Below are 25,371 nucleotides of genomic sequence, written 5' to 3'. Positions count from 1 at the left end.
TTAATATAATGAACACTGCTGTATGTTATATATGAAAGCTGTTAAGAGAGGAAATCCTAAGAGTTCTCATCTCGAGGAAAAATATTTTTTTCTCTTTCTTTAATTTTGTATCTATATGAGATGATGAATGTCCATTAAACTTATTATGATGATCATTTCACGATGTATGTAAATTAAATCATTATGCTGTACACTTTAAACTTACACAGTGCTATATGTCAATTATATCTCAATAAAACTAGAAGAAAAATTTTTAATTTTTCAAAATAAAAAATAAAACACAAAATGACCCCCCCCAAAAAAAACAAAGTATTTAGAGCCATAAGGAAATGCTCATGAAATGCTGCTTATAAAAAAGTTATGATACAAAATAGTATACATAGAGTCATATTAGCTATGTGAAAAACAATTATACAAACACACATACTTATTAACAGTAATTACCTCTGCTTGGTAGATTATGGTTGCTTTTATTTTCTTCTTTAGACTTATTTCTCAAGTTTTCTCAATAGACAGTTATTAATGTTACAATCAGAAACAAAAAATAATTAAATGAATAGACAACCAAAAAATCAGAGCTCTGAAGAGCTCTCACCAATCTTCTCAAGAACTGGAATCCTAACCCTGAACCCTAAGGGCCTGGCTGAGACCTTGCTACCACCTGCTGTCACATCTGAAAACTCATTTGCAGCTCTGTGGGGAGGCTTAAATGAGATAGCCTAAATAAAGCATCTCCATCCATCTTAGTGCCTGGCACATTGTAGTATTCTATAAATACGATTTTCTCCCTTAATTTGACACAAACCATCTGCTGCCTGATTGTCTCTGTGGTTTTGGGCACACTCTCTATGTGCATACCTGTGTGAACCTGTCTAGTCTCTGGTCCCGGCCCCTCTTTTCTATCTGCTGCTAATCAAACTTTTATTCTGACAACTGTCAGTGTGTCTTCCTTCTTCCTGCTTCCCTTGCCTCTCAGGTTATTTCTATATGAGTCAAATGTAGAACTAAGGAACAAGCAGATACAAAGCCCTGAACAACAAGTTCAGATTTAATGGTAAACTGCATGAATGACTGAATGACTAGAAAGATCAAAGGATTTCAATCCTGTTCTGCTGCTTATTAATTGTGTGACCCTCAAGCAAACTATTTAACCTCTCTGAGCCTTAGTTAACCCATTCATAAAAATCAAGATAATTCCTACGCTATAAAGTTGTTGTAAGTATTAAAATGAGAGAATGAATGTAAAACACATAACACTCTAAATGTAGGTTCCCATTCACCCTTTATTTCCTATCTAAAATGCCCTTGAACTACTCGTGAGTATTTTCAGATTAATTATATAATTAAACAGAGTAATTGTAATATTAATTATATATTAAACATACAAAACAGCAAGCCATAATTAAACCACAAGAAATTTAGGTAAATATTTAGCATCTCTATGGAGGAGGGAGGACTTTCAAAGCTGAAAAATGATGGAAGAGAAAGAATATCAATATAATTGTCTAAGTAAAAAACATTACTTGAAGATATCTTATTGACTTTTATTTATGGCAATATAGTAGACTAGATATCCACAAAAAACATAACAAAATAAAACTCCCACCACACCTAGACAGACATTCTAGATAAAATACCACAAAACTCTTTTTTAAAGGTATAGCTAATCCCTTAAGAAAATAAGAGACTATCCCCAAGGACCAAATATAAACAAAGAGCTAGAAACCAGCATGCTAACCTGATATTAAAGCTGGGGTTTCCCAAAATATAGCAGAGGGAGGAACACTCCCAAACTCATTCTACGAGGCCACCATCACCCTGATACCAAAACCAGACAAAGATGTCACAAAGAAAGAAAACTACAGGCCAATATCACTGATGAAAATAGATGCAAAAATCCTCAACAAAATACTACCAAACAGAATCCAACAGCACATTAAAAGGATCATACACCATGATCAAGTGGGGTTTATCCCAGGAATGCAAGGATTCTTCAAGATACGCAAATCAATCAATGTGATACACCATATTAACAAATTGAAGGAGAAAAACCATATGATCATCTTAATAGATGCAGAGAAAGCTTTTGACAAAATTCAACACCCATTTATGATAAAAACCCTCCAGAAAGTAGGCATAGAGGGAACTTTCCGCAACATAATAAAGGCCATATATGACAAACCCACAGCCAACATCGTCCTCAATGGTGAAAAACTGAAACCATTTCCACTAAGATCAGGAACAAGACAAGGCTGCCCACTCTCACCACTATTATGCAACATAGTCACAGTAATCAGAGAAGAAAAAGAAATAAAAGGAATCCAACTCGGAAAAGAAGAAGTAAAGCTGTCACTGTTTGCAGATGACATGATACTATACATAGAGAATCTTAAAGATGCTACCAGAAAACTACTAGAGCTAATCAATGAATTTGGTAAAGTAGCAGGATACAAAATTAATGCACAGAAATCTCTTCCATTCCTACACACTAATGATGAAAAATCTGAAAGTGAAATTAAGAAAACACTCCCATTTACCATTGCAACAAAAAGAATAAAATATCTAGGAATAAACCTACCTAAGGAGACAAAAGACCTGTATGCAGAAAATTATAAGACACTGATGAAAGAAATTAAAGATGATACAAATAGATGGAGAGATATACCATGTTCTTGGATTACATGAATCAACATCGTGAAAATGTCTCCACTACCCAAAGCAATCTACAGATTCAATGCAATCCCTATCAAACTAATACCGGAATTTTTCACAGAACTAGGACAAAAAAATTCACAATTTGAATGGAAACACAAAAGACCCCAAATAGCCAAAGCAATCTTGAGAACGAAAAACGGAGCTGGAGGAATCAGGCTCCCTGACTTCAGACTACACTACAAAGCTACAGTAATCAAGAGTATGGTACTAGCACAAAAACAGAAATATAGATCAATGGAACAGGATAGAAAGCCCAGAGATAAACCATGCACATATGGTCACCTTATCTTTGATAAAGGAGGCAAGAATATACAGTGGAGAAAAGACAGCCTCTTCAATAAGTGGTGCTGGGAAAACTGGACAGCTACATGTAAAAGTATGAAATTAGAACACTCCCTAACACCATACACAAAAATAAACTCAAAATGGATTAAAGACCTAAATGTAAGGCTAGACACTATCAAAGTCTCAGAGGAAAACATAGGCAGAACACTCTATGACATAAATCACAGCAAGATCCTTTCTGACCCACGTCATAGAGAAATGGAAATAAAAACAAAAATAAACAAACGGGACCTAATGAAACGTAAAAGCTTTTGCACAGCAAAGGAAACCATAAACAAGATGAAAAGACAACCCTCAGAATGGGAGAAAATATTTGCAAATGAAGCAACTGACAAAGGACTAATCTCCAAAATTTACAAGCAGCTCATGCAGCTCAATATCAAAAAAACAAACTACCCAATCCAAAAATGGGCAGAAGACCTAAATACACATTTCTCCAAAGAAGATATACAGATTGCCAACAAACACATGAAAGAATGCTTAACATCATTAATCATTAGAGAAATGCAAATCAAAACTACAATGAGATATCATCTCACACTAGTCAGAATGGCCATCATCAAAAAATCTACAAACAATAAATTCTGGAGAGGGTGTGGAGAAAAGGGAACCCTCTTGCACTGTTGGTGGGAATGTAAATTGATACAGCCACAGTGGAGAACAGTATGGAGGTTCCTTAAAAGACTAAAAATAGAACTACCATATGACCCAGCAATCCCACTACTGGGCATATACCCTGAGAAAACCATAATTCAAAAAGAGTCATATACCAAAATGTTCATTGCAGCTCTATTTACAATAGCCAGGACATGGAAGCAACCTAAGTGTCCATCAACAGATGAATGGATAAAGAAGATGTGGCACATATATACAATGGAATATTACTCAGGCATTAAAAAAAAAGAAATTGAGTTATTTGTAGTGAGGTGGATGGACCTAGAGTCTCTCATACGGAGTGAAGTAAGTCAGAAAGAGAAAAACAAATACCGTACGCTAACACATATATATGGAATCTAAGAAAAAAAAAAAGGTCATGAAGAACCTAGGGGTAAGATGGGAATAAAGACACAGACCTACTAGAGAATGGACTTGAGGATATGGAGAAGGGGAAGGGTAAGCTGTGAAAAAGTGAGAGAGTGGCATGGACATATATACACTACCAAACATAAAATAGATAGCTAGTGGGAAACAGCCGCATAGCACAGGGAGATTAGCTCGGTGCTTTGTGACCACCTAGAGGGGTGTGATAGGGAGGGTGGGAGGGAGGTAGACGCAAGAGGGAAGAGATATGGGGACATATGTATATGTATAACTGATTCACTTTGTTATAAAGCAGAAACTAACACACCATTGTAAAGCAATTATACTCCAATAAAGATGTTAAAAAATAAAAAAATAAAGCTGGGGTTTCCTTGAGTGTATTTGCTGGTTATTGAACAGAGAGGCATAACTTTTAGTGGCTATTTGGTTAAAAGAGAAAGATCTTGGGGGGAACTGGGATCCCTGCATGGTCCTGAAGGGTTACTATCTTTAGTGAAAAGAGTGACTGAAAAAAATCCACCTTAGGGAAATCTGTCTCAGCCTAGGCAATAAGTGGGGAAAAAAGTTTTCCCTGAAAATATGTCATCTTGGGCCTGATTTCTACATCTTTGGGATTCAAATATAGACCCTGCATCTTCCAGAAAATCCAAAGCCAAAAGGCAGTCATGTGCTGCTGGCATACCAGGATGCCTGGCTGAAACAACTCAGCAGAAATAAAAGCAGATACTATTTGAAGAGCTACAGCCTCTGTCCAGGGCTCACAGAATTACTACCAATAAAACCTCCAGAATCATGAAATAAGGAAATAAGGTGTGAGGTTTGGCAGAAATAAAAAAACAGAATTAGGCTCTGAAGAATGTCAGATAATGACTTATTGAATAAAAATATGAATTAATTATTGCAATATGAAAAACCGAATAAGGCCTTACAGATGACTAATCACAGTTCCAGAAGACAGAAGGAAAGAAAATGGAAGACAGACAATACCAGAAAAGTTAACAGCTGAGAAATTTCCAGAATTAACAGAGAACAAATTCTGAGATTCGGAAAGCACAACAAATCCAAGTCAGGAGAGAAAAATAATCTCTATGGAGACACACAGTAGAGAAATTGAAGAACAGCAAAGAGAAGAGCTTTTGCAGCCAGTGAAGGGAAGGAAAAAAGTTATCTACGAATGACTGTAGCCTTCTAGCACAGACTATGGAAAGTAAGATCCTAAAAACGTTAACAGGAAATATCTGTCATCCTGGAATGTTATAACCCCCTAAACTGTCCTTCCACAATTTTTACAAATAAAGCTATTTTTGAACAAATAAAAACTGAGCTTACCACTAACAGATTCTCAGTGAAGGAACGCCTAGGATGTTCTTCAAGAAGCAGAAAACAGATCTGCAAGGAAGGGTTGCAACTCGAAAACAGTGAACAAGAAACTAGTAAAATGTGGATAAACCTAAAAAGAACTAAATTTACGAGATCAAAATAACGTCTCATCTAAAGTATGAAAAACAAGAAGGAACTAAAATAGTAAACAACTATACCTTGTAATTTGAGAGGGAGTAACTGGAGTTAGAGTTCTAAGGTCCTTTATAGGAGTTCTAAGGAGGAGGACAGAGTTATTAATATTTAGATTCTACTAATGTAGGTATGCATGCTAAAAATTTAAGGTAATCATTAAAATATAGAAATGGAAGGTATGGAGGTAATCATTAAAATAGAAATAGAGGGTATAACTTTATGATGTAATTTTAAAACTCAATAAATCACACATACCTCCCAAAAAAGGTCAGGAAAGAATAAAAAAGGATAAAGCAGAACAAACTGAAAACACAAAATAGGCTGGAATTAAATATCAAAATAATCACCATCAATATAATTAGACTAAATTTATCAGTTAAAAGACAGAGATTGTTAAAAGAGATTTTATTTTAAATCAAGGCTTATGCTATTTACGAGTAATACACCCAAAATACAAGGCCAGAAAAAAGTGAGAAGAAAAAAAAAAGGGTGAAAAAACCTTTTATCAGGAAAATTCCAAGCCAAAAAAAACTAGGGTAGCTGTTTTAACTATCAGACAAAATAGACTTTAAGGCAAAAATCACTGTTACAGAGATAGAAGGGTATAAAAAAAGGATAAAATGTTACATTTATTAAAAATATAAAAATTCTAAAATATGTGAGTCTGCTAATACAGACTCTCTCTCTCTATATATATATAAAGCAAAAACTGATAGAATGAAAGAGATATGGAAAATTAAAAATCCCATTTACAAGAGTATCAAAAATAATAGAATACTTAGGAATAAACTAAAGTGAAAGACCTGTATACTGACAACGTAAAATGTTGATGAAAGAAATTAAAGAAAACACAAATAAGTGGAAAGCCCATGTTTATGGATTGAAAAACTTAATATTGTTATTAAGACTTAATATTGTTAAAATGTCCATACTACCCAAAGCAATTTACAAATTCAATGTAACCTCTATCAAAATTCCAATGACTTTTTTTTTACAGAAATAGAAAAAACAATCTTAAAATTCATATGGAAACACAAAGGACCCCAAAGACCCAAAACAACCTTGAGAGAGAAGAACAAAGCTGGAGGCCTCACATTTCCTAATTTTAAAATATATTACAAAGCTATTGTAATTTAAAAAATACGGTACTGGCATAAACATTTAGACAAATGGAACAGAATAAAGAGCTGTGAAATAAATCCATGCATACATGGTCAACTGAACTTCAATAACGGTACCAAGACTACATAATGGGGAAAGGATAGATCTTCAACAAATGGTGTTGGGAAAACTGGAAAACCACATGCAAAAGAATAAAACTTGACCCTTATCTTACATCATACACAAAAACCAACTCAAAATGGATTAAAGATTTAAATGTAGGACCTGAAACTGTAAAACCACTAGAAGAAAATAAGGAGGATAAGCTTTACGACATTGGTCTTGGCAATGATTTATTGGATATGACACCAAAAGCACAAACAAGACAACAAAAACAAAAAGATAAGTGGGACTATATCAAAAAAAAAAAAAGCTTCTGCACAGCAAAGAAACAACTAGAGTGAAAAAGCAACCTAACAGAATGGGAGAAAATATTTGCAAATCATGTATCTAATAGCGGGTTAATATCCAAAATATGTAAGGAACTCGATTTAAAAAATGGGCAAAGGATTTGAATAGACATTTCTGCAAAAAAAACATACAAGTGGCTGATAGGTACGTGAAAAGATGCTCAACATTACTAGTCATAAGAAAATGCAAATCAAAATGACAATGAGATATCACTGAATACCTGTTAGGATGCCTATATTCAAAAAACAAAAGATAGTAAGTGTTCGTGAGGATATGGAAAAACTGGAACCCTTGTGCACAGTTCGTGGGAATGTAAAATGGTGTGGTCACTGTGAAAAACTGTATGGAGGTTCCCCAAAAACACTAAAAACAGAACTACCATATGGTCCAGCAATCCTACTTCTGAGTATATACCTAAAAGAACTGAAATCAGGGTCTTGAAAAGATATTTGCACTCCTGTGTTCATTGCAGCATTATTCATAATAACCAAAATGTGAAAAACAACCTAAATGTACACTGAAGGATGAATGGATAAAGAAAATGTGATATATACACACAATGAAGTATTATTCATTCTTTAAAAAAAAGAAGGAAACCCTGCCATATGCTACAACATGGATGAACCTTGAGGACATTATGCTAAGTGAAATAAGCCAGTCACTTAAGGACAAAGATTGCATGATACCAATTATATGAGATATATAAACTAGTCAAACACACAGAAGCAGAGAGTAGAATGGTGGTTGCCAGGGGCTATGGGGAAGGGGAAACAGGGAGTTGCTGTTCAACAGGTATAAAGTTTCAGTTATCTGTGATGGTTAAGTTCTAGAGATCTGCTGTACAACAACATGCCTAGAGCTAACAATACTATATTACACATTAAAATTTGTTAAGAAGGTAGATCTCATGTTAAGTGTTCTTACCCCAATTTAAAAAAGAGAGAAAGAAAGAGAGAGAGAGGGTTGGGGGTTGGGAAGGAAGAAAGGGGGGAAGGAAGAAGGGAAGAAGGAAGGAAAGAAGGAAGGGAGGACAGAAGACAGAGGAAAAAAGGAAAAAAATAAAACAAAACAAAGAAAAAGATGAAAGAAATTCCATGGGAGATAAGTTTCAACTGGGTGCTCTGGAATCATGAGCATTCAGTGTCTCTGGGACTGTACAATCACAATCCTTTTTGACCAAAGGAACCTGAGACAGTGGACATGCATTGTGAGGCATCTCATCATTAGCACCTTTGGCCTCCAGATTTCAAATTATGAAAGACTTTACTATATTGAAAAGAATAGTATGTGAATTTTCTTAGGAAATGAAAGAAAACTAATATCAAAAAGAAAATAAAAGAAAGAAATACAAGGAGGTATTAACAAATCCACCATCACAGAGAGAAATTCTGCTCACCTCCCTCAGTAATTGAAAGATGAAGCAGACAAAAAAAAAAGAGTGAGGAAACAATGCACATACTTATATAAATAAATAAATGAATAAATTGAAAGTGTTATGAGGAATGAGATATTTGCAGTTTCAAAGTACTTCTCCACTAAATACTTACTAATCACAATGAGAAAAAGTAAGTATACTTAGAAAAACCTAGAAGACATCACTTAAACCAAGTGATCAGAGTGTACATAACCTATCATGGTACATATCAAAATTGTGCACTGCCTGTTAGAATTCAATGAGAAGAACACAGCATCATTGCTGTGATACTCCTACCAAAGATAAAAAACCTGGTTCTAATCATGAAGAAACAGCAGACCAACTCAAAATTGAGGAACATTCTATAATATAACTGGCCTGAAATTTTCAAAAATGTAAAGATCATTAAAAAAACCAAGGGAAGACTGAGGTATTGTTCCACATGGAAGGAGACTGAAAAGACAGGACAATTAAATGCAATGACAAAGATAACATGTGATTCTGAACTGGATCTCTTTGCTATAAAGACTGCTATAGGGAAAACTGCTAAAACTTAAATGGAGTCTGAAGATTAGACGGTAGTAACAATATCAACGTACATTTCCTGATTTTGATGATTTTAGTGTGGTTATGTAAGAGAACATCCCTCATTTGTTTGAAATATTCATTACAGTATTCAGGGGTTATGGAGCATCATGTTGCCAACTCATTCTCATGTTCACCAAAAAAGCTCTTTTGTACCTTCTTGCAACCCCACTATGAGATTGTTCTCAAAAATGCAGCATAAAGACAAGATGTACTAAGCACTAATGGAACGGAAGACTGTAATGTTAAATATATACTTCTATAGAAGAGAAAAATATGGAATATTCCTAACTTATTTTATGAATCTTGGAATCAAAGACAGTATAAGAATTAAAAATTAAATCTCACTTATTAACATATAAATGAAGCTTCTAAACAAAATATCATCAAAATGAATCTGGTAATGCACAAGAAAAATAATCATTCCAGGAATCAAAGGACAGTTTAACATTAGAAAATACATTAATAATTTAAGTGCAAAAAATATGACTAATTCAACAGACACAAAGTATTTAATAAAGTCTAACAATATTTATAGAAAATTCTTAGAAAAAAAGAAATAAGTTCCCTTAACTTGATAAAAAGAATATTTATTAAAACCAAACAGCAAGGTGCTTCCCTGGTGGCGCAGTGGTTGAGAATCTGCCTGCCAATGCAGGGGACACGGGTTCGAGCCCTGGTCTGGGAAGATCCCACATGCCGCGGAGCAACTAGGCCCGTGAGCCACAATTACTGAGCCTGCGCATCTGGAGCCTGTGCTCCGCAACAAGAGAGGCTGCGATAGTGAGAGGCCCGCGCACCACGATGAAGAGTGGCCCCCGCTTGCCGCAACTAGAGAAAGCCCTCGCACAGAAACGAAGACCCAACACAGCCATAAATAAATAGATAAATAAATAAGTAAATAAATAAAACTTTAAAACAAAAAAAAAACAAACAAACAGCAAGTATCATACTAATTGGGAAACCATTAGAAGCATTCCCTTAAAATCAAGAACACAATAATGACCGGCTTTCACTGCTTCTATTCCAACATGTACTAGAGGTTCTATCAGTGCCATTAAGACAAGTAAAACAAATAAGAAAAGATCAGAGGACTTCCCTGGTGGCGCAGTGGTTAAGAATCTGCCTGCCATTGCAGGGGACATGGGTTTGATCCCTGGTCCGGGAAGATCTCAGACCCAGAGCAACTAAGCCCGTGTGCCACAACTACTGACCCTGCGCTCTAGAGGCCGAGAGCCACAACTACTGTGCCCACCGTGCTGCAACTACTGAAGCCTGCGTGCCTATAGCCCGTGCTCCACAACAAGAGAGGCCACCACAATGAGAAGCCCGCACACCACAACAAAGAGTAGCCCCCGCTTGCCGCAACTAGCGAAAGCCCGCGCGCAACAACGAAGACCCAACACAGCCAAAAATAAATAAAATTAAAAAAAAAAAAGAGATCAGAAAAGAAGAAAAAAGAAAAAAGTTATTCACAAATGACATTATTATCTACATGGACAATCTAAGAATCTGTAATTAAATTATTAAAATTAAGAGAGGTAGATAAGATTGGATATAATATCAATATACAAACTTACTTTTCTATGCAGCAGCAGAAAATAAAAAAGCAATTTTTTAAAAGTTTTTACTAAAAAACAAAAAAAATTAACAATAACAACTGTAAGAAGGAAAAGAGCAAGATAAAATTATTAGGGTATTGAGTGACTAAGACTTACTAGACTGAAAGCTGTAAAAAATGATACTGTGATACTGGTGCAGAAAGAGCCAAACAGACCAATGGAACAAAGGAAAAATAGCTAAAAACAAGCCAGCACATATGTGGATATTTTCTATAAAAAAGAGATGGGATTGCTGATTAGTGGAAAACAATGAAGAATATAATAAAGAGAGTTGAGAATTACCTATCCATATGCAAAAAAGTAAAATTAGACCCATACTTTAACCACACATAAAAATTAATTAAAGGCAGTTTAGCAATCTAACTGTTAAAAAGCAAAATTTCAACTTTTAAAAGAAAATACATCATTTTACCTCAAAGTGGGGAAGACACAAAAAGCATCTATCATAAAGGAAAGATGATAAATTCAACTACATTAAAATGTAAAATTTTGTTCATAAGGTCATCAGAAAAAGTGAAAAGATATTCCATTGTCTGGGTAAAAACATTTGCAAAGCATATAACCAGCAATGCATTTGTATCCAGAATATATAAAGAACCTCTACAGTCAATGAGGAAAAGACTAAAAGCCCAAAGTAAAGGCAAAAGATATGAACAGGCACTTCTTAGGAAAGAAAATCCAAGCAGCCAGTAAACACCAAAAGATGTTTCACCTCAATTATAACCAAGAAAATGAAACAAGCTCCATCATTTTTATACCTATATACTCTTAGTATTTTAATGATTTATAAAGATATGGTACATTAAAGTAAGATAAGAATCATCATAGAACGCGTCCTCTTATTTTCACTAGTATACTTATGATCTTATCTAGGTTTTATGAAAAGTTATCTGCAAAATCAGCACTATGTTTTCAAACGTTATTCAAAATAAATGGAACATACAGAATTTATTTTTTCCCCATAGAGAATTTTGCCCTAAGATGTGGAAACAGATCTAGAAATTGAGAAATTAATATAGCCCAACTTTCTAACTGTACTACTGAATATACATTTTTTGAGCCTTGAATATTATACTAATTATACTATTTTCAGTGATGCCAGATGATATAATCATTACAAAGTCTTTTTAAGGTAACAGTTGAAAAACTTCTAAAATTATATCACTTAGCTCTTTCCTATGGTCCTTTCTTTGTGTCCTATTTCCAATACAGCTTCCAGTGCAACTGTATTTAAAAAAAAAAAAAAAACGTACAAGTGCTGAGCTAAAGTACTATTTAATTTTGTTTCATTTAGTTTATTTACTATTTTAACTGCTGCACTCATAAGAAGAGTTGAAGAGTTGAAATCAGCTTAAAAGTTAAGCAAAATAACAGTACCTCACAATGCTGGCGAGAAGCTTGAATTTCACATTCATATTTGTTCTTTACAGATTCTAAGCAGAGCTCTCTATAGATTCCTGCAACCAAACACAATTACTCTGATTATGTTAGCAATAAGGAGTTTAAATATCACTTCCCTACACGAATTCTGTCCTAACTATTTTATAAGATGAATCAAGAAGAACTTGGCAAGTGAGTCTAACTTTACCTTTAAAAACTAAAAATAAAAGGCTCAGTTAAAATATATATCAAAGAAGACTAGAAAACTAAGAGTTTAAGTGCTAGAAAAAAACTACACTGCAATTTTTAGTTCTTACCCATTTTTCTAAAGAATACTCCTAAATGTTTGATAGAGAATGATTAAAATGAAAATAAAACTCTTCACCTATGAAAAACAATCTCTTGGGATTCATAAGGGAAACAGAGTCAATAAGCTCTGGTTTCTTAATCATATATACTCAAAGTAACAACTGGATACCATAACCATCAAAACCACTAGTTTTTAACTATTATTTATTTTCAGAGCCCAAAGTTTCCAAGAGGATTAAATGTAGAAACTAATATAACAAAATTTATAAACTGATATGAGGTTTGCGTGCTCCTAACAGGGCTTTACCTAGAGAATGGATGCTCAAGTGAGTTTAACTTAGAGGTACCAAGACAACAGCATAAAATAGGCACCATGGTCATGCAAACATGCCATCACAAAAATGGCAAACAAAGAGGTCTAGATGTATATGCTTAACTCTATGCCATAGTTGCCCCTAGAAATGTAATTCTGTTTCTTGTATAGAAAAGGCAAGGGACAGATATCTGGAACTATGCCATCAGCAACACATTCACACACACTACTTTTTGTACAATCAAAAAGTAAAGGAGGCTGCCTAGTAGAAAAGTGAATAATTGACTGAAGTAATATTTCCTAAACATCCACTAAGTCTCACTTAGTGCTTTTAGAATGTCCAGGAAAATTAAGGTCATGTTTACTTTTAAGGGTGTGCTAAGCCAATATGCAAAGACAGCAGATTAAGCATCACGTCATCTACATACTTAATATTAAGCACTCAAGAATAAAATTTGGTTTAAGGTGGATTTAGTCCAAAAAGAACCTATTATCAACAATGCCTTAGGTATTATATAACAGGTACATGAGGATCAATTAGTGTCCCTCAAAAAGAAAACAATCAGCATCTCCAGTAATTAAATTTCAGTTTTTAGTTTGACTATGAAAAATCATTAAGTGACCTTCAAATAGATATACCCCTTGTTATGCGTGGTAGGACACAATTCTGAGGCCAGATCCCAGTTACAAACAGAAGACTGAAATTTAACCACACAAATATAGTACATCTTCATTTATTCATAGCCACAAATGAGTCACCAAACTTATCAAAATAAAAAACTCATGACTAAATTGTAGGTTTGAAGGCTAATTCCCTGTTCTTTAACATCCTGATCAAACATTTAAAAAATGTTTTTACAAATAAAAAATCCTTATCACTCTTACAGATGAAAAATACTAAGAGGACTTAAATTGAACCTTAATAGGAAATTAAACTGCGATAGTAACAGTATCTCTTAATGAAAGTATCATGGTTTCTAATTGTTTCACATGTGGAAGTACCCTCTCAACAACACTGTGAGCAATTTGAGGGCTTTTTTTCTTTTTTCAAGCCCCTACAGTAGCAGAGAAAAGCATGAGGCATTTAATAAATAACTGTGGGCTGACTGACAGTGAAATACTCTGGTCAATGTAAATACAGTTGTACTTCCATTAACAACAACCGCTCACTTGATAAACACCTTTTAAGTCTATTGAAGAGTTCATATTCTACTATATGGAAAAGATGTTTCACTTTCCTACCTGCTACCTTTGTACGAATTTGCATATTTTCTTGTAAAGTTGCCAGTGGTTCCAAATATTCTGGTGCTTTTCCAGCTATGACTTCTTGTAGTTTTGCATCCACCTGACTTAATCGTTCTTTATAAAGTCTTAACAAAGCAAAAATTAAGATATTAATTTTAAAAGCCCAACAAAGGCTAACAATTTACCACTTCTATACATTCTCTTCTTAATATCATTCATATTCTAATAGCCTACCAAATGTATTTTTGCCTTGATCTCAAGTGAAGAGAAGAACGCAGTTACACTACTTGACTTTATGCACATAATCACAAAGAAATATCTTTCTATTTTTTAGATATATCACTCTTTAATGGTTAACTTACAATACAAAAAATACAACTGAAATAACCACTTTTGGTCACTCTAGATGTTTTTGTTTTAACTGCAGAATAAATCAATTCTAAGAGACACTGAGTTTAAAAAAAAAACATTTTGAATAATTTAGATACAGGCATTACTAGCTCTCAAAAATAAATAATTCCCTGTCTCCTCTCCAAGTTTCCTGAAAAGCAGTCAGTATTACAATATTCAGCCTACTTGATTTTTAAAAGAACAAAGAGGAAGTAGAGTGATGAAGGTAAAACCAATGGCTAGAGAACTTGTGATCTGGCATACTCAGTTCTTCTAGACTGCAAATGAAGAAGCTATAACAATATGAGTTGCTCAACAGATGGGGAAGTGAAAAGTGGGGCAAGGAATCCCTGTTGCTCTATTTATGAGTCCACATACAAATACTCCTAATTTACCAGCTGTCATCCCAATACCTTTAGCTTGATTATCAAAGACAGTATGTGAGACAACTCAATGTTTATTTTTAGCAATAATCCTGCAGGACAGAACTAACTCTTTTTTAACAGGAAAATGTTTAAATTGTCGTTCTTTATGAAAGGCACTTCTAACCCTGGTTTTGTGGCATTTCAAGGATATCCTAAAATTTCAAAGCAGACAAACAATTTAAGATTATTTTGTAAAATTTTTTTGGCCATTTATTACTCATCATAGGTGAAGAATATGTCATATACATCACAAGGATGGCATCTAGTAACTTCCAAAAGAAACCACTGCTTATGCTTGTAGATGTTAGTATAAATAGCAGTTGGCTATTGAAAACATGATGCTACCTGGCTTTCATATAAAATTCCACTCTTTCCTCTTGAAAATATAAACTAATACAATTAAGGCAACTAATATTAATTGTCTATTATTGGTCATTATAATTAGCATAGAGATTTATACAATGATTCTAAAGGAATAAAGCAAATTTGAGTGTTAATACAATAACTATTCTTTTTTTTAAACAAAAAGGGAAAAATTATCTGAATTAACTGTCAAAATAATACATTATCACATCTGGGTTAAATTTTTCTAAAACTCAACATACTGTAAAGTCAGAAAAGTACAACATGATACTTATAGTTTTTGAACTTATAAATACAACTTTAGGCAAAATGCTAAAAATCTGATAAAAAAGATGACTGTCCCTGAAAAACATCAAACTCATACAAAATATTGATAAGGTATCCTGAATAGGTGAACATCTTGAATGAAGAGGATATGTGAATTAACAATATTCCATTAGCTCACTTTTAAAAGAATAGATTCCTCAAAATCAGTATAATTTCTACAGTCTTGGAATCCAAGTATAAACTCATCAAAGGCAAGGATCATGAGTCCCTCAGCAGCAACCACAATACTATTCACAGAATAGAAGCTCAATTAATGTTTGTTGGATGTTGAACACTGAAATGAATGGAAACTTGGATGGCACAAGTTCCTCTATCTTTTTAAGGAGGTGGAAGAACTCACCTTCCACCACTTTACAGACTGCAAATTGTGGATTTTCTACCTTAGGAAAGGACTGCTACTGTGCCCTGTAGTAGCAGAACAGGCAAAGCAGGATATCTATTACTATTACTATTATTTTTATTATATTACCCACCTCTTCCAAAGAGGATTTGAGACAGCTTACAGAGATACACAGTATGACAAGATAAAAATAAAAAACAAGCAATGGGGCAAGACAAAAAAATAATTATAAACCTGGTACCAAGATTTTTCTTTTCTAAAACATATTTCTAGATTCCAATTCCTTGAGAAAGAATCCTATTAAATAGTGGTAATGGGTCTACTTTTAACACTTTCAGAAATGAATAAAGCTGGTAGGGGGAACTGGCTGGTGGTCATAGTGAGCCATGAGAAAGTAAAAATCAAGACAATTGCCTGCCCCAAGGTGAACAAGATTAGACAAAATTACTCACTAGACGCAAAGTTCTCCTACGTAATATATTGTACTAGAGCTTTACAACAATTTTCATTTCTTGGATAACCATAAAAGGCACTTTAAAAGCTCAATAGGTATATCTTAAATAATTGTTTAAGAATTATTCATTCACGGATTACTTGTGCTAAAATACAAAAATACAAATTTGCTTCCTTTTTTCCAGAATGATCCCAAATGAACTGAATGAACTCTCCATGTTGCCCAAATAATGGATTCCTGGGGATCCAAACTATTTTAATTTCAAATTAATAATATAAATCTTTAGAATAAGAAAATATCATGTTTTTTAAAGCCAAAATTTTAAACCTTGGATTATTTTGGATTGCTTATATTAATTTGTTGCACTAGCATGGAACGTTATCTATATATTCATCTCTAATACCAATGAAAGTTAAGACCAGAAATGGCATAAATCCAGCAGGATTCATATGGTAACCAAATCTGTCTTATTTAAGTCTGGCAATTCCAGATATTAAATGGGCTTTCATCTCTTCTTTGGGCCTCTCTGGGGAAGAAGTAGGAGAAAAGGAATAAGCAGCAAAATCACGAAGGATTCATAAACTGAAGAGCCAGCTTCTGAATAAGTTAAGGTGTCTATAATCTCAGAAGTTTCTCACTTCCATTTACAATTCCTAAAATGTAGCATGTCCCATAACCTTGCCAGCAAGTTCCAAACTGAAAGCTCACCTTTAAGATTTTTTTTAATCCGCATCTGCATCTATTCTGTTCTCTCAAATCACTGGGGCCCATTCTTGCGTTACCAACTTTACATAAGAGTTCTGGCATTATAAGGAGGGGGAAAAAAATAGTATCTAATAAACACACACTACATGCCAGGCAAATGGCTGAGAATTTTACATATTGCTCATTCAATCTTTACAGTAGATAATAAAGAATCTCTTATTATACCTTTGAAATCTGTCAAGAAAGCCTGGATTCAGAGCCTATGCTCTTTCTATTCCACTACAGTTCCTCCAAAGTAATGTGCCTTAGTGGAAGGGACACCATAGCACTTTCTGCACTAGGAGGCAGAAAGCCTGGCTTAATTTATCACTTTCTGAAGAACTATGAACAAATCACTTAACCTCTCTGAGCATCAATCTTCTCACGTGTAAATTAGAGATAAGACTATCTCCCAACCTTACAGAGAAGCAAACTAAATAATGCATGTGAAAACACATAATGTATATATTACCCAATGTTAAGATATAAACAAAAATCACTATGCCATCTTTGGGAAATATCTCTCTTATTCTCACAATTTTAAAATGCTATCTTTATCCAATTATTTAACAAAGGAATGAATGAAGCAGATTAGAATCAAGGGTGCAACAACCCAGGAAAACATTTTCATTACCAACCCCACATAAAAATCTTATTATATCCCCCCAGAAAACAGCCTCAAAACCCTTGATTAGTTAATGAGGTCTTCAGCAGGCAAACAACAGTCGAAGCCTTTTTCAGATCAGTCGGTCCCATAAAATACGAAAAGGAAAATAGTCTAGAGTGAATATAATTTCTCTCATGCTAGTGTACACGTGACAAGGTTGAGATTCAGTGACAATGACCTTCTGAAGTCACTACTTACTGATCCTTGAGATCGGTAAACTGTTTTTCAAGATTGGACATTTCATCTAAACATTCCATTCTTCTTCTTTCACAGTCTTCATCATCCATTTCTGTTAGTAAAAGGCAAATATCAAAGATAAAATTAATTTTATGTTCCAAATATATCTGAATGTTAACTCAAATGGTAAAAAAAAAAAAGAAAAAACTGAAATATGAAGTTAGATATGCAAGGCCTATATTCAGCCTTAAAATACATATTTACCAAAAATAATTTCCACTTTAGATTTTAACCTAAAATATATATGAATTAAAACTATAACAGTCTCTAGACCTTCTTATTTTTATTCATTTTTAAATCATTTTAAAGGGCTGACATTAAACTGTGACTATGAAGTAATTAACCCACTTTTGGTCTGTTTTCCACCAAATCACGAAAACTTAAGCACCAAGATGTTTATGTCCTTTAAAGGTTAATATTGCTCAAAAACACTTACGGAATTCTTCTTTCAGCACTGCTCACATAGATGATTTGCCAGTCAAATAAAAAAGAAGACTAATCTCATTATGTTTACCACAGAATATCTTGGTCTCCTACTCTTATATTCCCATTGATCCCTCTCCCCAAATTACTGTCAGTCAGTGAGAAAGAGGAAAATAAGAAAAACAAGCAAACTTTTCAAGGAAAGCAACTGTTAGTTACCAGCTCTGCCCTATATTTCATATCTTCTATTTTTACATCACATACAGTTGACAACATCAGAATAACTGAAGCTCAAAATGATGTGCATATTGATCATCATCAAATAAAGGTCAAACTATGAGAAAGAGTTAAATTATATTCAGTTATCTTTGAATAGTAAGGAAGTATACAATTTTTTTTAACTTTTCTGAAACAGATTAAAATTATTTCTGGCTCCTAATAGCTTATTCCTTGGCTATTTAAAACGTGGTCCCTCAAGATGACTTACTCCCCAATATCTCTGGATAGTTTTTCTGTAGCCTTAGGACTGGCCCAGTACCAAGGTTGGAGAAGAATAAAACTGTGGAAGTTTAACATGCAAGACATATGGTAGAAAAGAAATGCTTTCACAACATGCAAAACTGCAAAATTGATTTAAATAATTTCTTTGCACTTAAAAAATTTGACTTGTAGTTCAAATTATTATTACATTTTTCACAAATTAAGTTGTTCATTACTTTCTGGGATAGAATAAAAAACAGTGAAAACTCACAAGGGTCAACATAAAAATTAGAGAGGCAGAATTTTAGTAAATAGATGTCATTTTGTGAGATCCTAGCTCCCATAAAAATTAAAATTAAAAAAAAAAAACAAAGAACACTTGAAGATAAAATGTTTTACAGATCTAGGAAATGTATTCACATATAGTATAGACGTTCTTTCTCTGTATTCCTCACTTTTGAAATCTCACCTATTTTCATGACTAGGCAGATGACTTCCAAATTATGCTTCCCATACCAGGCAGGTCCCAACGCCACATTTCCACCTGTCAGTTGGGCACTCTGACTTAAATATACCATCAGGACCTCAAAAACAACATGTCTGTAATACTCTATCTTCCACCTTCATCTCAAATCTTTTACTTTTCTATTTCTGTTCATGCTACCACCATTCTCCTTGTATCTGGGTTTTTCTTCTTACCTTGACTCTTAAACTTGTAGTCATCAATCCCACTTTCTGCTTTTTTTGAAATCTTTCACATCTATATCTTTTCCTTTTCTAGCTCAAATCCTTCTCCCAACCAAACTGGTTTTCTCACTTTTTTGAATAAGCCTTAAGCTCTGGCCTTTGCACTTTTTCTTATATTCCTCCTTCTATAGCAGGGGTCCCCAACCCCCGGGCCATAGACTGGTACCACATTAGGAACCGGTCCCCACAGCAGGAGGTGAGCGGTGAGCAAGCAAAACTTCGTCTGTATTTACAACCCCTCCCCATCACTCGCATTACCGCCTGAGCTCCACCTCCTGTCAGATCAGCAGCAGCATTAGATTCTCATAGGACCACAAACCCTACTGTGAACCGCACATGCGAGGGATCTAGGTTGTGTGCTCCTTATGAGAATCTAATGCCTGATGGTCTGAGGTGGAGCTGAGGCGGTGATGCTAGCACTGGGGAGCAGCTGCAAATACGGATTATCATTAGCAGAGAGGTCTGACTGCACAGAGACCATAATAAATCAATTGCTTGCAGACTCATATCAAAACCCTGTCAGTGGGACTTCCCTGGTGGCACAGTGGTTAAGAACCCACCTGTCAATGCAGGGGACATGGATTCTATCCCTGGTCCAGGAAGATCCCACATGCTGCAGAGCAACTAAGCCCATGCGCCACAGCTACTGAGCCTGCACGCCACAACTACTGAGCCCACACACCGCAACTACTGAAGCCCGCATGCTCTAGGGCCCGCAAGCCACAACTACTGAGCCTGAGTGCTGCAACTACTGAAGCCCGCATGCCTGGAGCCCGTGCTCAGCAACAAGAGAAGCCACTGCAATAAGAAGCCCGTGCACTGCAATGAAGAATAGCCCCCACTTGCCGCAACTAGAGAAAGCCTGCGTGCAGCAACGAAGACCCAACATAGCCAAAAAATAAGTAAAATTTAAAAAATTTTTTTTAAAAACCCTATCAGTGAGTGGCAAGTGACAATTAAGCTGCATCTGATGGCAGGCTTTATAGTGGCAAGTGAGTTGATGTACATCAATTGTACAGCTGCATCTTGTGGCAGGCTTTAAGTCAGAATCCGACACTTATTTTAGTCCGCGCATGGCCCACCCATTATTTTATTTACCACTTCTGTCCGTGCCTCTTTCCCGCACTGTGCACTTGTCTCAGTCACAGTTTTGGTATGCCCACAAGCTAACCTTAGCCAAAGTGAGTAAAAACAAATATCGCTGGAGAGCTTCTTTGAAAAGGGGGAAAGACCCAATGATGAGACAGCAGAAGACTCTAAGACTACCAACAAAAAGAAAGCTGGGTTTAAAAAAAATACCAAGAGTTCTACTTAAATTACAGGTTCATTGCAACAGGTGATTTACATTTTCCAAGCCCACTTTGTATAATATGTGGCGACCGGCTATCCAACGAAGCCATAAAACCTTCAAAACTGCTTCGCCACATGGACACCAAGCACCCTGCATTAAAAGACAAGCCTTTGGAGTTTTTCAAAAGAAAAAAATGTAAACACAAAGAACAGAAGCAATTACTGAAGGCCACCACTTCATCAAATGTGCCTGCACTGAGAGCATCATTCTTAGTGGCTAAACGCATTGCTAAAGCTAAGAAGCCTTTTACTATTGGTGAAGAGTTGATCTTGCCTGCTGCTAAGGACGTTTGTCATGAACTTTTAGGAGAGGATGCAGTTCAAAAGGTGGCATGTGTTCCTCTTCCGGCTAGCACCGTAACTAGATGAACTGATGAAATAGCACAGAATATCAAGGCACAACTGTTAGAGAGGATTAATGAGTCACCGTGGTACACAATCCAGGTTGATGAATCTACCAATATTGACAACAGGGCAACAATGCTTGTTTTTGTGCGATATATTTTTCAGGAGGATGTGCATGAGGGTATGTTATGTGCACTTTTGTTGCCAACCAACACCACAGCTGCAGACCTATTCAAGTCTTTGAATGATTACATAACAGGAAAACTGAACTGGTCATTTTGTGTCAGTATACGCATGGACGGAGCGGCTGCCATGACTGGACGGCTTTCTGGTTTCACTACTCGGGTCAAAGAGGTTGCTTTTGAATGTGAGTCTACGCACTGCGTCATCCATAGAGAAACGCTGGCTAGCCAAAAAATGTCACCTGAACTAAACAACATTTTTCAGGATATGATTAAAATTATCAACCACATTAAAGTACATGTCCTTAACTCATGTCTGTTCACTCAGCTCTGTGAGGAGATGGACACACGTCTTCTCTTATACACAGAAGTGAGATGGCTTTCTAAAGGTAGATCACTGGCCAGAGTTTTTGAGTTACGAGAGCCGCTCCAGAGATTTCTTTTATCAAAACATTCACCAATGGCAGCACATTTCACTGACACAGAATGGGTCGCAAAACTTACTTACTTGTGTGACAATTCAACCTGCTCAACAAACTCAATCTGTCACTTCAGGGGAGAACGACAACTGTGTTCAAGTTGGCAGATAAAGTGGCTGCATTCAAAGCCAAACTGGAATTATGGGGGCGACGAGTGAACAATGGGATTTCTGACATGTTTCAAACATTAGCAGAGATTTTGAAAGAGACTGAACTAGGGCCTTCTTTCTCCCAGCTGGTGCATGATCACCTATCTCAGCTTTCTAAAGAGTTGAGCATTACTTCCCAACCACAAAAGACCCCCAAACTGGGAAGAAATGGATCCGCGACCCATTTGTGAATAAGCCAGGTGAAATCGACTTTGTCCATGCTAGAAGAGGATCAACTGCTTGAGATCGCAAATGACGGTGGCCTTAAAAGTATGTTTGAGACAACTTCAAATCTCCATACGGTCTGGATTAAAGTCAAGGCGGAATATCCTGAAATTGCCACAAAAGCACTGAAAAGCCTGCTTCCATTTCCAACATCCTATCTTCATGAAGCAGGGTTTTCTGCAGTGACAGAAGCCAAAGCAAGATCACGGAGTAGACTGGACATAAGCAACACACTTCTGGTGTCACTGTCTCCCATCACCCCCAGATGGGACCATCTAGTTGCAGGAAAACAAGCTCAGGGCTCCCAGTGACTCTGCATTATGGTGAGTTGCATAATTATTTCATTATATATTACAATGTAATAATAATAGAAATAAAGTGCACAATAAATGTAATGCGCTTGAATCATCCCTAAACCATCCCCCCCTCCCCAGTCCGTGGAAAAATTATCTTCCACGAAACTAGTCCTTGGTTCCAAAAAGGTTGGGGACTGCTGTTCTATACAAACACCTGAACATTACCACTCCAATCCAAATTCTACCCATTCTTCGAGGTAATTTAGTTAACCCCACCTTCTTCATCTAGCCTTTGCTGACCACCCTATACTGAAAAGATTTCCTCTGCTCAATTCCTACAGTATTGTTTATAGTTAAGCATTTGTTTGGCAATTTAATCAAGTGGTGACCTATGACAGCTCTTTAATTGCAGTTAGATTATAACTATTTATAGCTCACAATGAGTAGAACCCAGTACTGCACAAGGAAGTCACTCAGAAATTATTATTTTGGGGTGGTTGACTTATTGACTGAAATTACATACTTCCATGGAGGTTTCCTTTGAAAGGGAAACCTGAAAAGAGGGTGTCAGGGTGCTGACAGACTGTCATCAACCTGTCATCAATCCTTGCTTCACACGGCCAAAATCAAGACAAGACAAAGAAATACGTCTCACCTTCATCATATGGATAAAAGGAAAAGAATCCAGGTAATCACAAATTCCATTTTTTTCAAAATAACCATTACTAAAAGTTTGCAAAAATTCACTTGTGGTGTTAACCTGCCCTCCTCTACCTCACCCCACCTCCCCCCCCCCAAAAAAACCCGAAAAAACAAAAAACAAACCTAAAATAGCCCAAAGTTAGAAAAGATTGCAGGAAAGAAAGGATTTGGAGAATTTCAAAGTTGCCAAAAATCAGCCAATTTATAAGCATATGAAGATCCCCAACCACCCCTGATGTTAGGCTCTTCTTAGTCTTGACAAGTGCAGAGAGATGCTGTAAACGGTCCAGCTCCCACGTCAGCCCCTCGAAAGAGCACTAATATCAAGTGCTGACTGACACGCTGACTTGGAAGCTGAGATTAATAAATTCTAAACCAGCCAAGAGCCAATACAAATCTACCCTCGGCTCCGACAACCCACCCACGTTGACAAGTAAGGGTTGCAAAGGTGCAAAATAAGAAGTCGGTGGTCTGGGGAGAGGAGGCATTTGCAGGGTCTCCCAGACAAGATGCGGCACATTCCTCGCTCCGGATAGCCCCGGGCACTACCCGGAGGTCCCAAGGGCGGGGCGGACCGCGAGCAGGACCGCGCAGCGTACGGGAGCTGGGCGAGTCCAGGCCCGCGCCCTGCCCCGCCCCGCCCCGTCAACCGGGACCCGCCAGGAGCCGGGCAGCGCCCAGCGAACAGTCCGGGTGCCACGGAGAGCTGGGAGCCAGTCTCCGCCCCTTCCCTCTCTCCCCTCCCCGCTCTCCCAGCAGGACGCAGCTGCCCGGCGTGTGGAGAGCGGCCTGTCGCTAGCCTGGCGCGAGGACTCGGGGTCCCAGCCCGCTGGGTCGCGTACCTGAGCTATCTCCATCCTCGGAGACCGACGAGCTCTCGGTGTCCTCGTCCTCGGAGCTGCTCCCCTCGTTTTCGGCGTAGTCCACCTCCATCTCATCGTGATGGTTCGTCTCCTTCTTATCCCCTCGGGAATGGACTGGCATTTTCCAGCCGCGCCGTCGCTTCCCACTCCCGGCGCCCAGCCCGGCCACTGCCGCTTCAGTGAAGGGCGCGCCGAACGCCCCAACCCACCCGGCGGCCGAGCTTTTTCTGAACCCCCTCGGCTCCTCCCCGCCCCCGCCGGAGCCTCACAACCTAACCCACAGGCTTTGCGGTGGGAGCTCTGCCATTGGTGGAGGCAGTCCTCCGAGCCTGGGGCTGGGGCTTGTCCTGCTCGGATCCGGTTGGTTGCCGGTAATTACGGCGCGGCCTCGCGGTATGTGTCGGGAGTTGTAGTCCTTACTGCTCAGACCTGCAGGGGCCGCCGGCTTCCAAGCTTCAACAGTCCTGATCACTTCTCCCCTCTGGACTTCAAGTCCCACAAGGCACGAAAGCTGCCAGAGTCGATCGCAGTTTATAAACTAAACAGAAACAGATTGTGAGAATTTGGTCTGTATTTATTCTTTTCCCGCCAAGTAATTGTCTGAGCTCCCAGGCCATCCAAGATGTTTCTGTCAGACGAAAAGGTCTTTTGCCTGAGGTTTTTTCCTCCTCTTTGAGGATACGGGAACTGGAGAAATGTCTCTTTACCTAAGCACTTTTATTACCACTAATAAACTATTATTTAATTAATTTCTGCAGGCAACTTGCACTTTCTATGTTGCACAAGTCTTTAAATTGTTCTTGAAACTTTTGCAATCCATAATATGGAAGGAAAGGAAGTTTTATCTTGGCACTTTTCTCTAGTATGTTTTGCGTTATTTTTTACCATTTGCAGCCTGAAAATGCGACCAATCTTAACTTCAGTTTTCAAAGAAAAATACATATTTGACTTAATGAAATGTTATATTTTCTCAATGGTAGGGATGGTAGACAAGGAAAACTCATTAAATATAATCATAATAACATACTAATTGACCACTTTTACTCTATATCAGGTACCCTGGTAAGTTCTTTAAATGAGTTATATTGAGTTAAATTCTCAATTTAATAGCCCTGAGGTAGGTGCTA

At 36.8% G+C, this 25,371-nt stretch overlaps 1 protein-coding gene across 2 annotated transcripts in view; it reads right to left on the bottom strand.

Moving 5' to 3' along the window:
- The window catches only part of BRMS1L (BRMS1 like transcriptional repressor), a 39,111-nt gene extending 14,469 nt beyond the window's left edge, over positions 1-24,642 (bottom strand). Inside the window, exons 1-4 of one of the 2 annotated variants that reach the window (XM_057544143.1) lie at positions 24,224-24,642; positions 17,965-18,055; positions 14,054-14,181; positions 12,187-12,266 (exon numbers count right to left, since the gene is read on the bottom strand). In XM_057544143.1, coding sequence (XP_057400126.1) covers positions 12,187-12,266; positions 14,054-14,181; positions 17,965-18,055; positions 24,224-24,365 — 441 coding nt within the window. In that variant the 5' untranslated portion in view covers positions 24,366-24,642. The remainder of the gene's footprint in view (positions 1-12,186; positions 12,267-14,053; positions 14,182-17,964; positions 18,056-24,223) is intronic. The other variant, XM_007180723.3, reaches the window with a different exon arrangement.
- Between the last annotated feature and the right edge of the window lie 729 nt (positions 24,643-25,371).

This window comes from Balaenoptera acutorostrata, chromosome 3 (assembly GCF_949987535.1).
Source record: "Balaenoptera acutorostrata chromosome 3, mBalAcu1.1, whole genome shotgun sequence".
Classification (NCBI taxonomy): domain Eukaryota; kingdom Metazoa; phylum Chordata; class Mammalia; order Artiodactyla; family Balaenopteridae; genus Balaenoptera; species Balaenoptera acutorostrata.
Note: the sequence above shows the minus strand (reverse complement) of the source record. Positions and strands in the feature narration are given on the sequence as shown.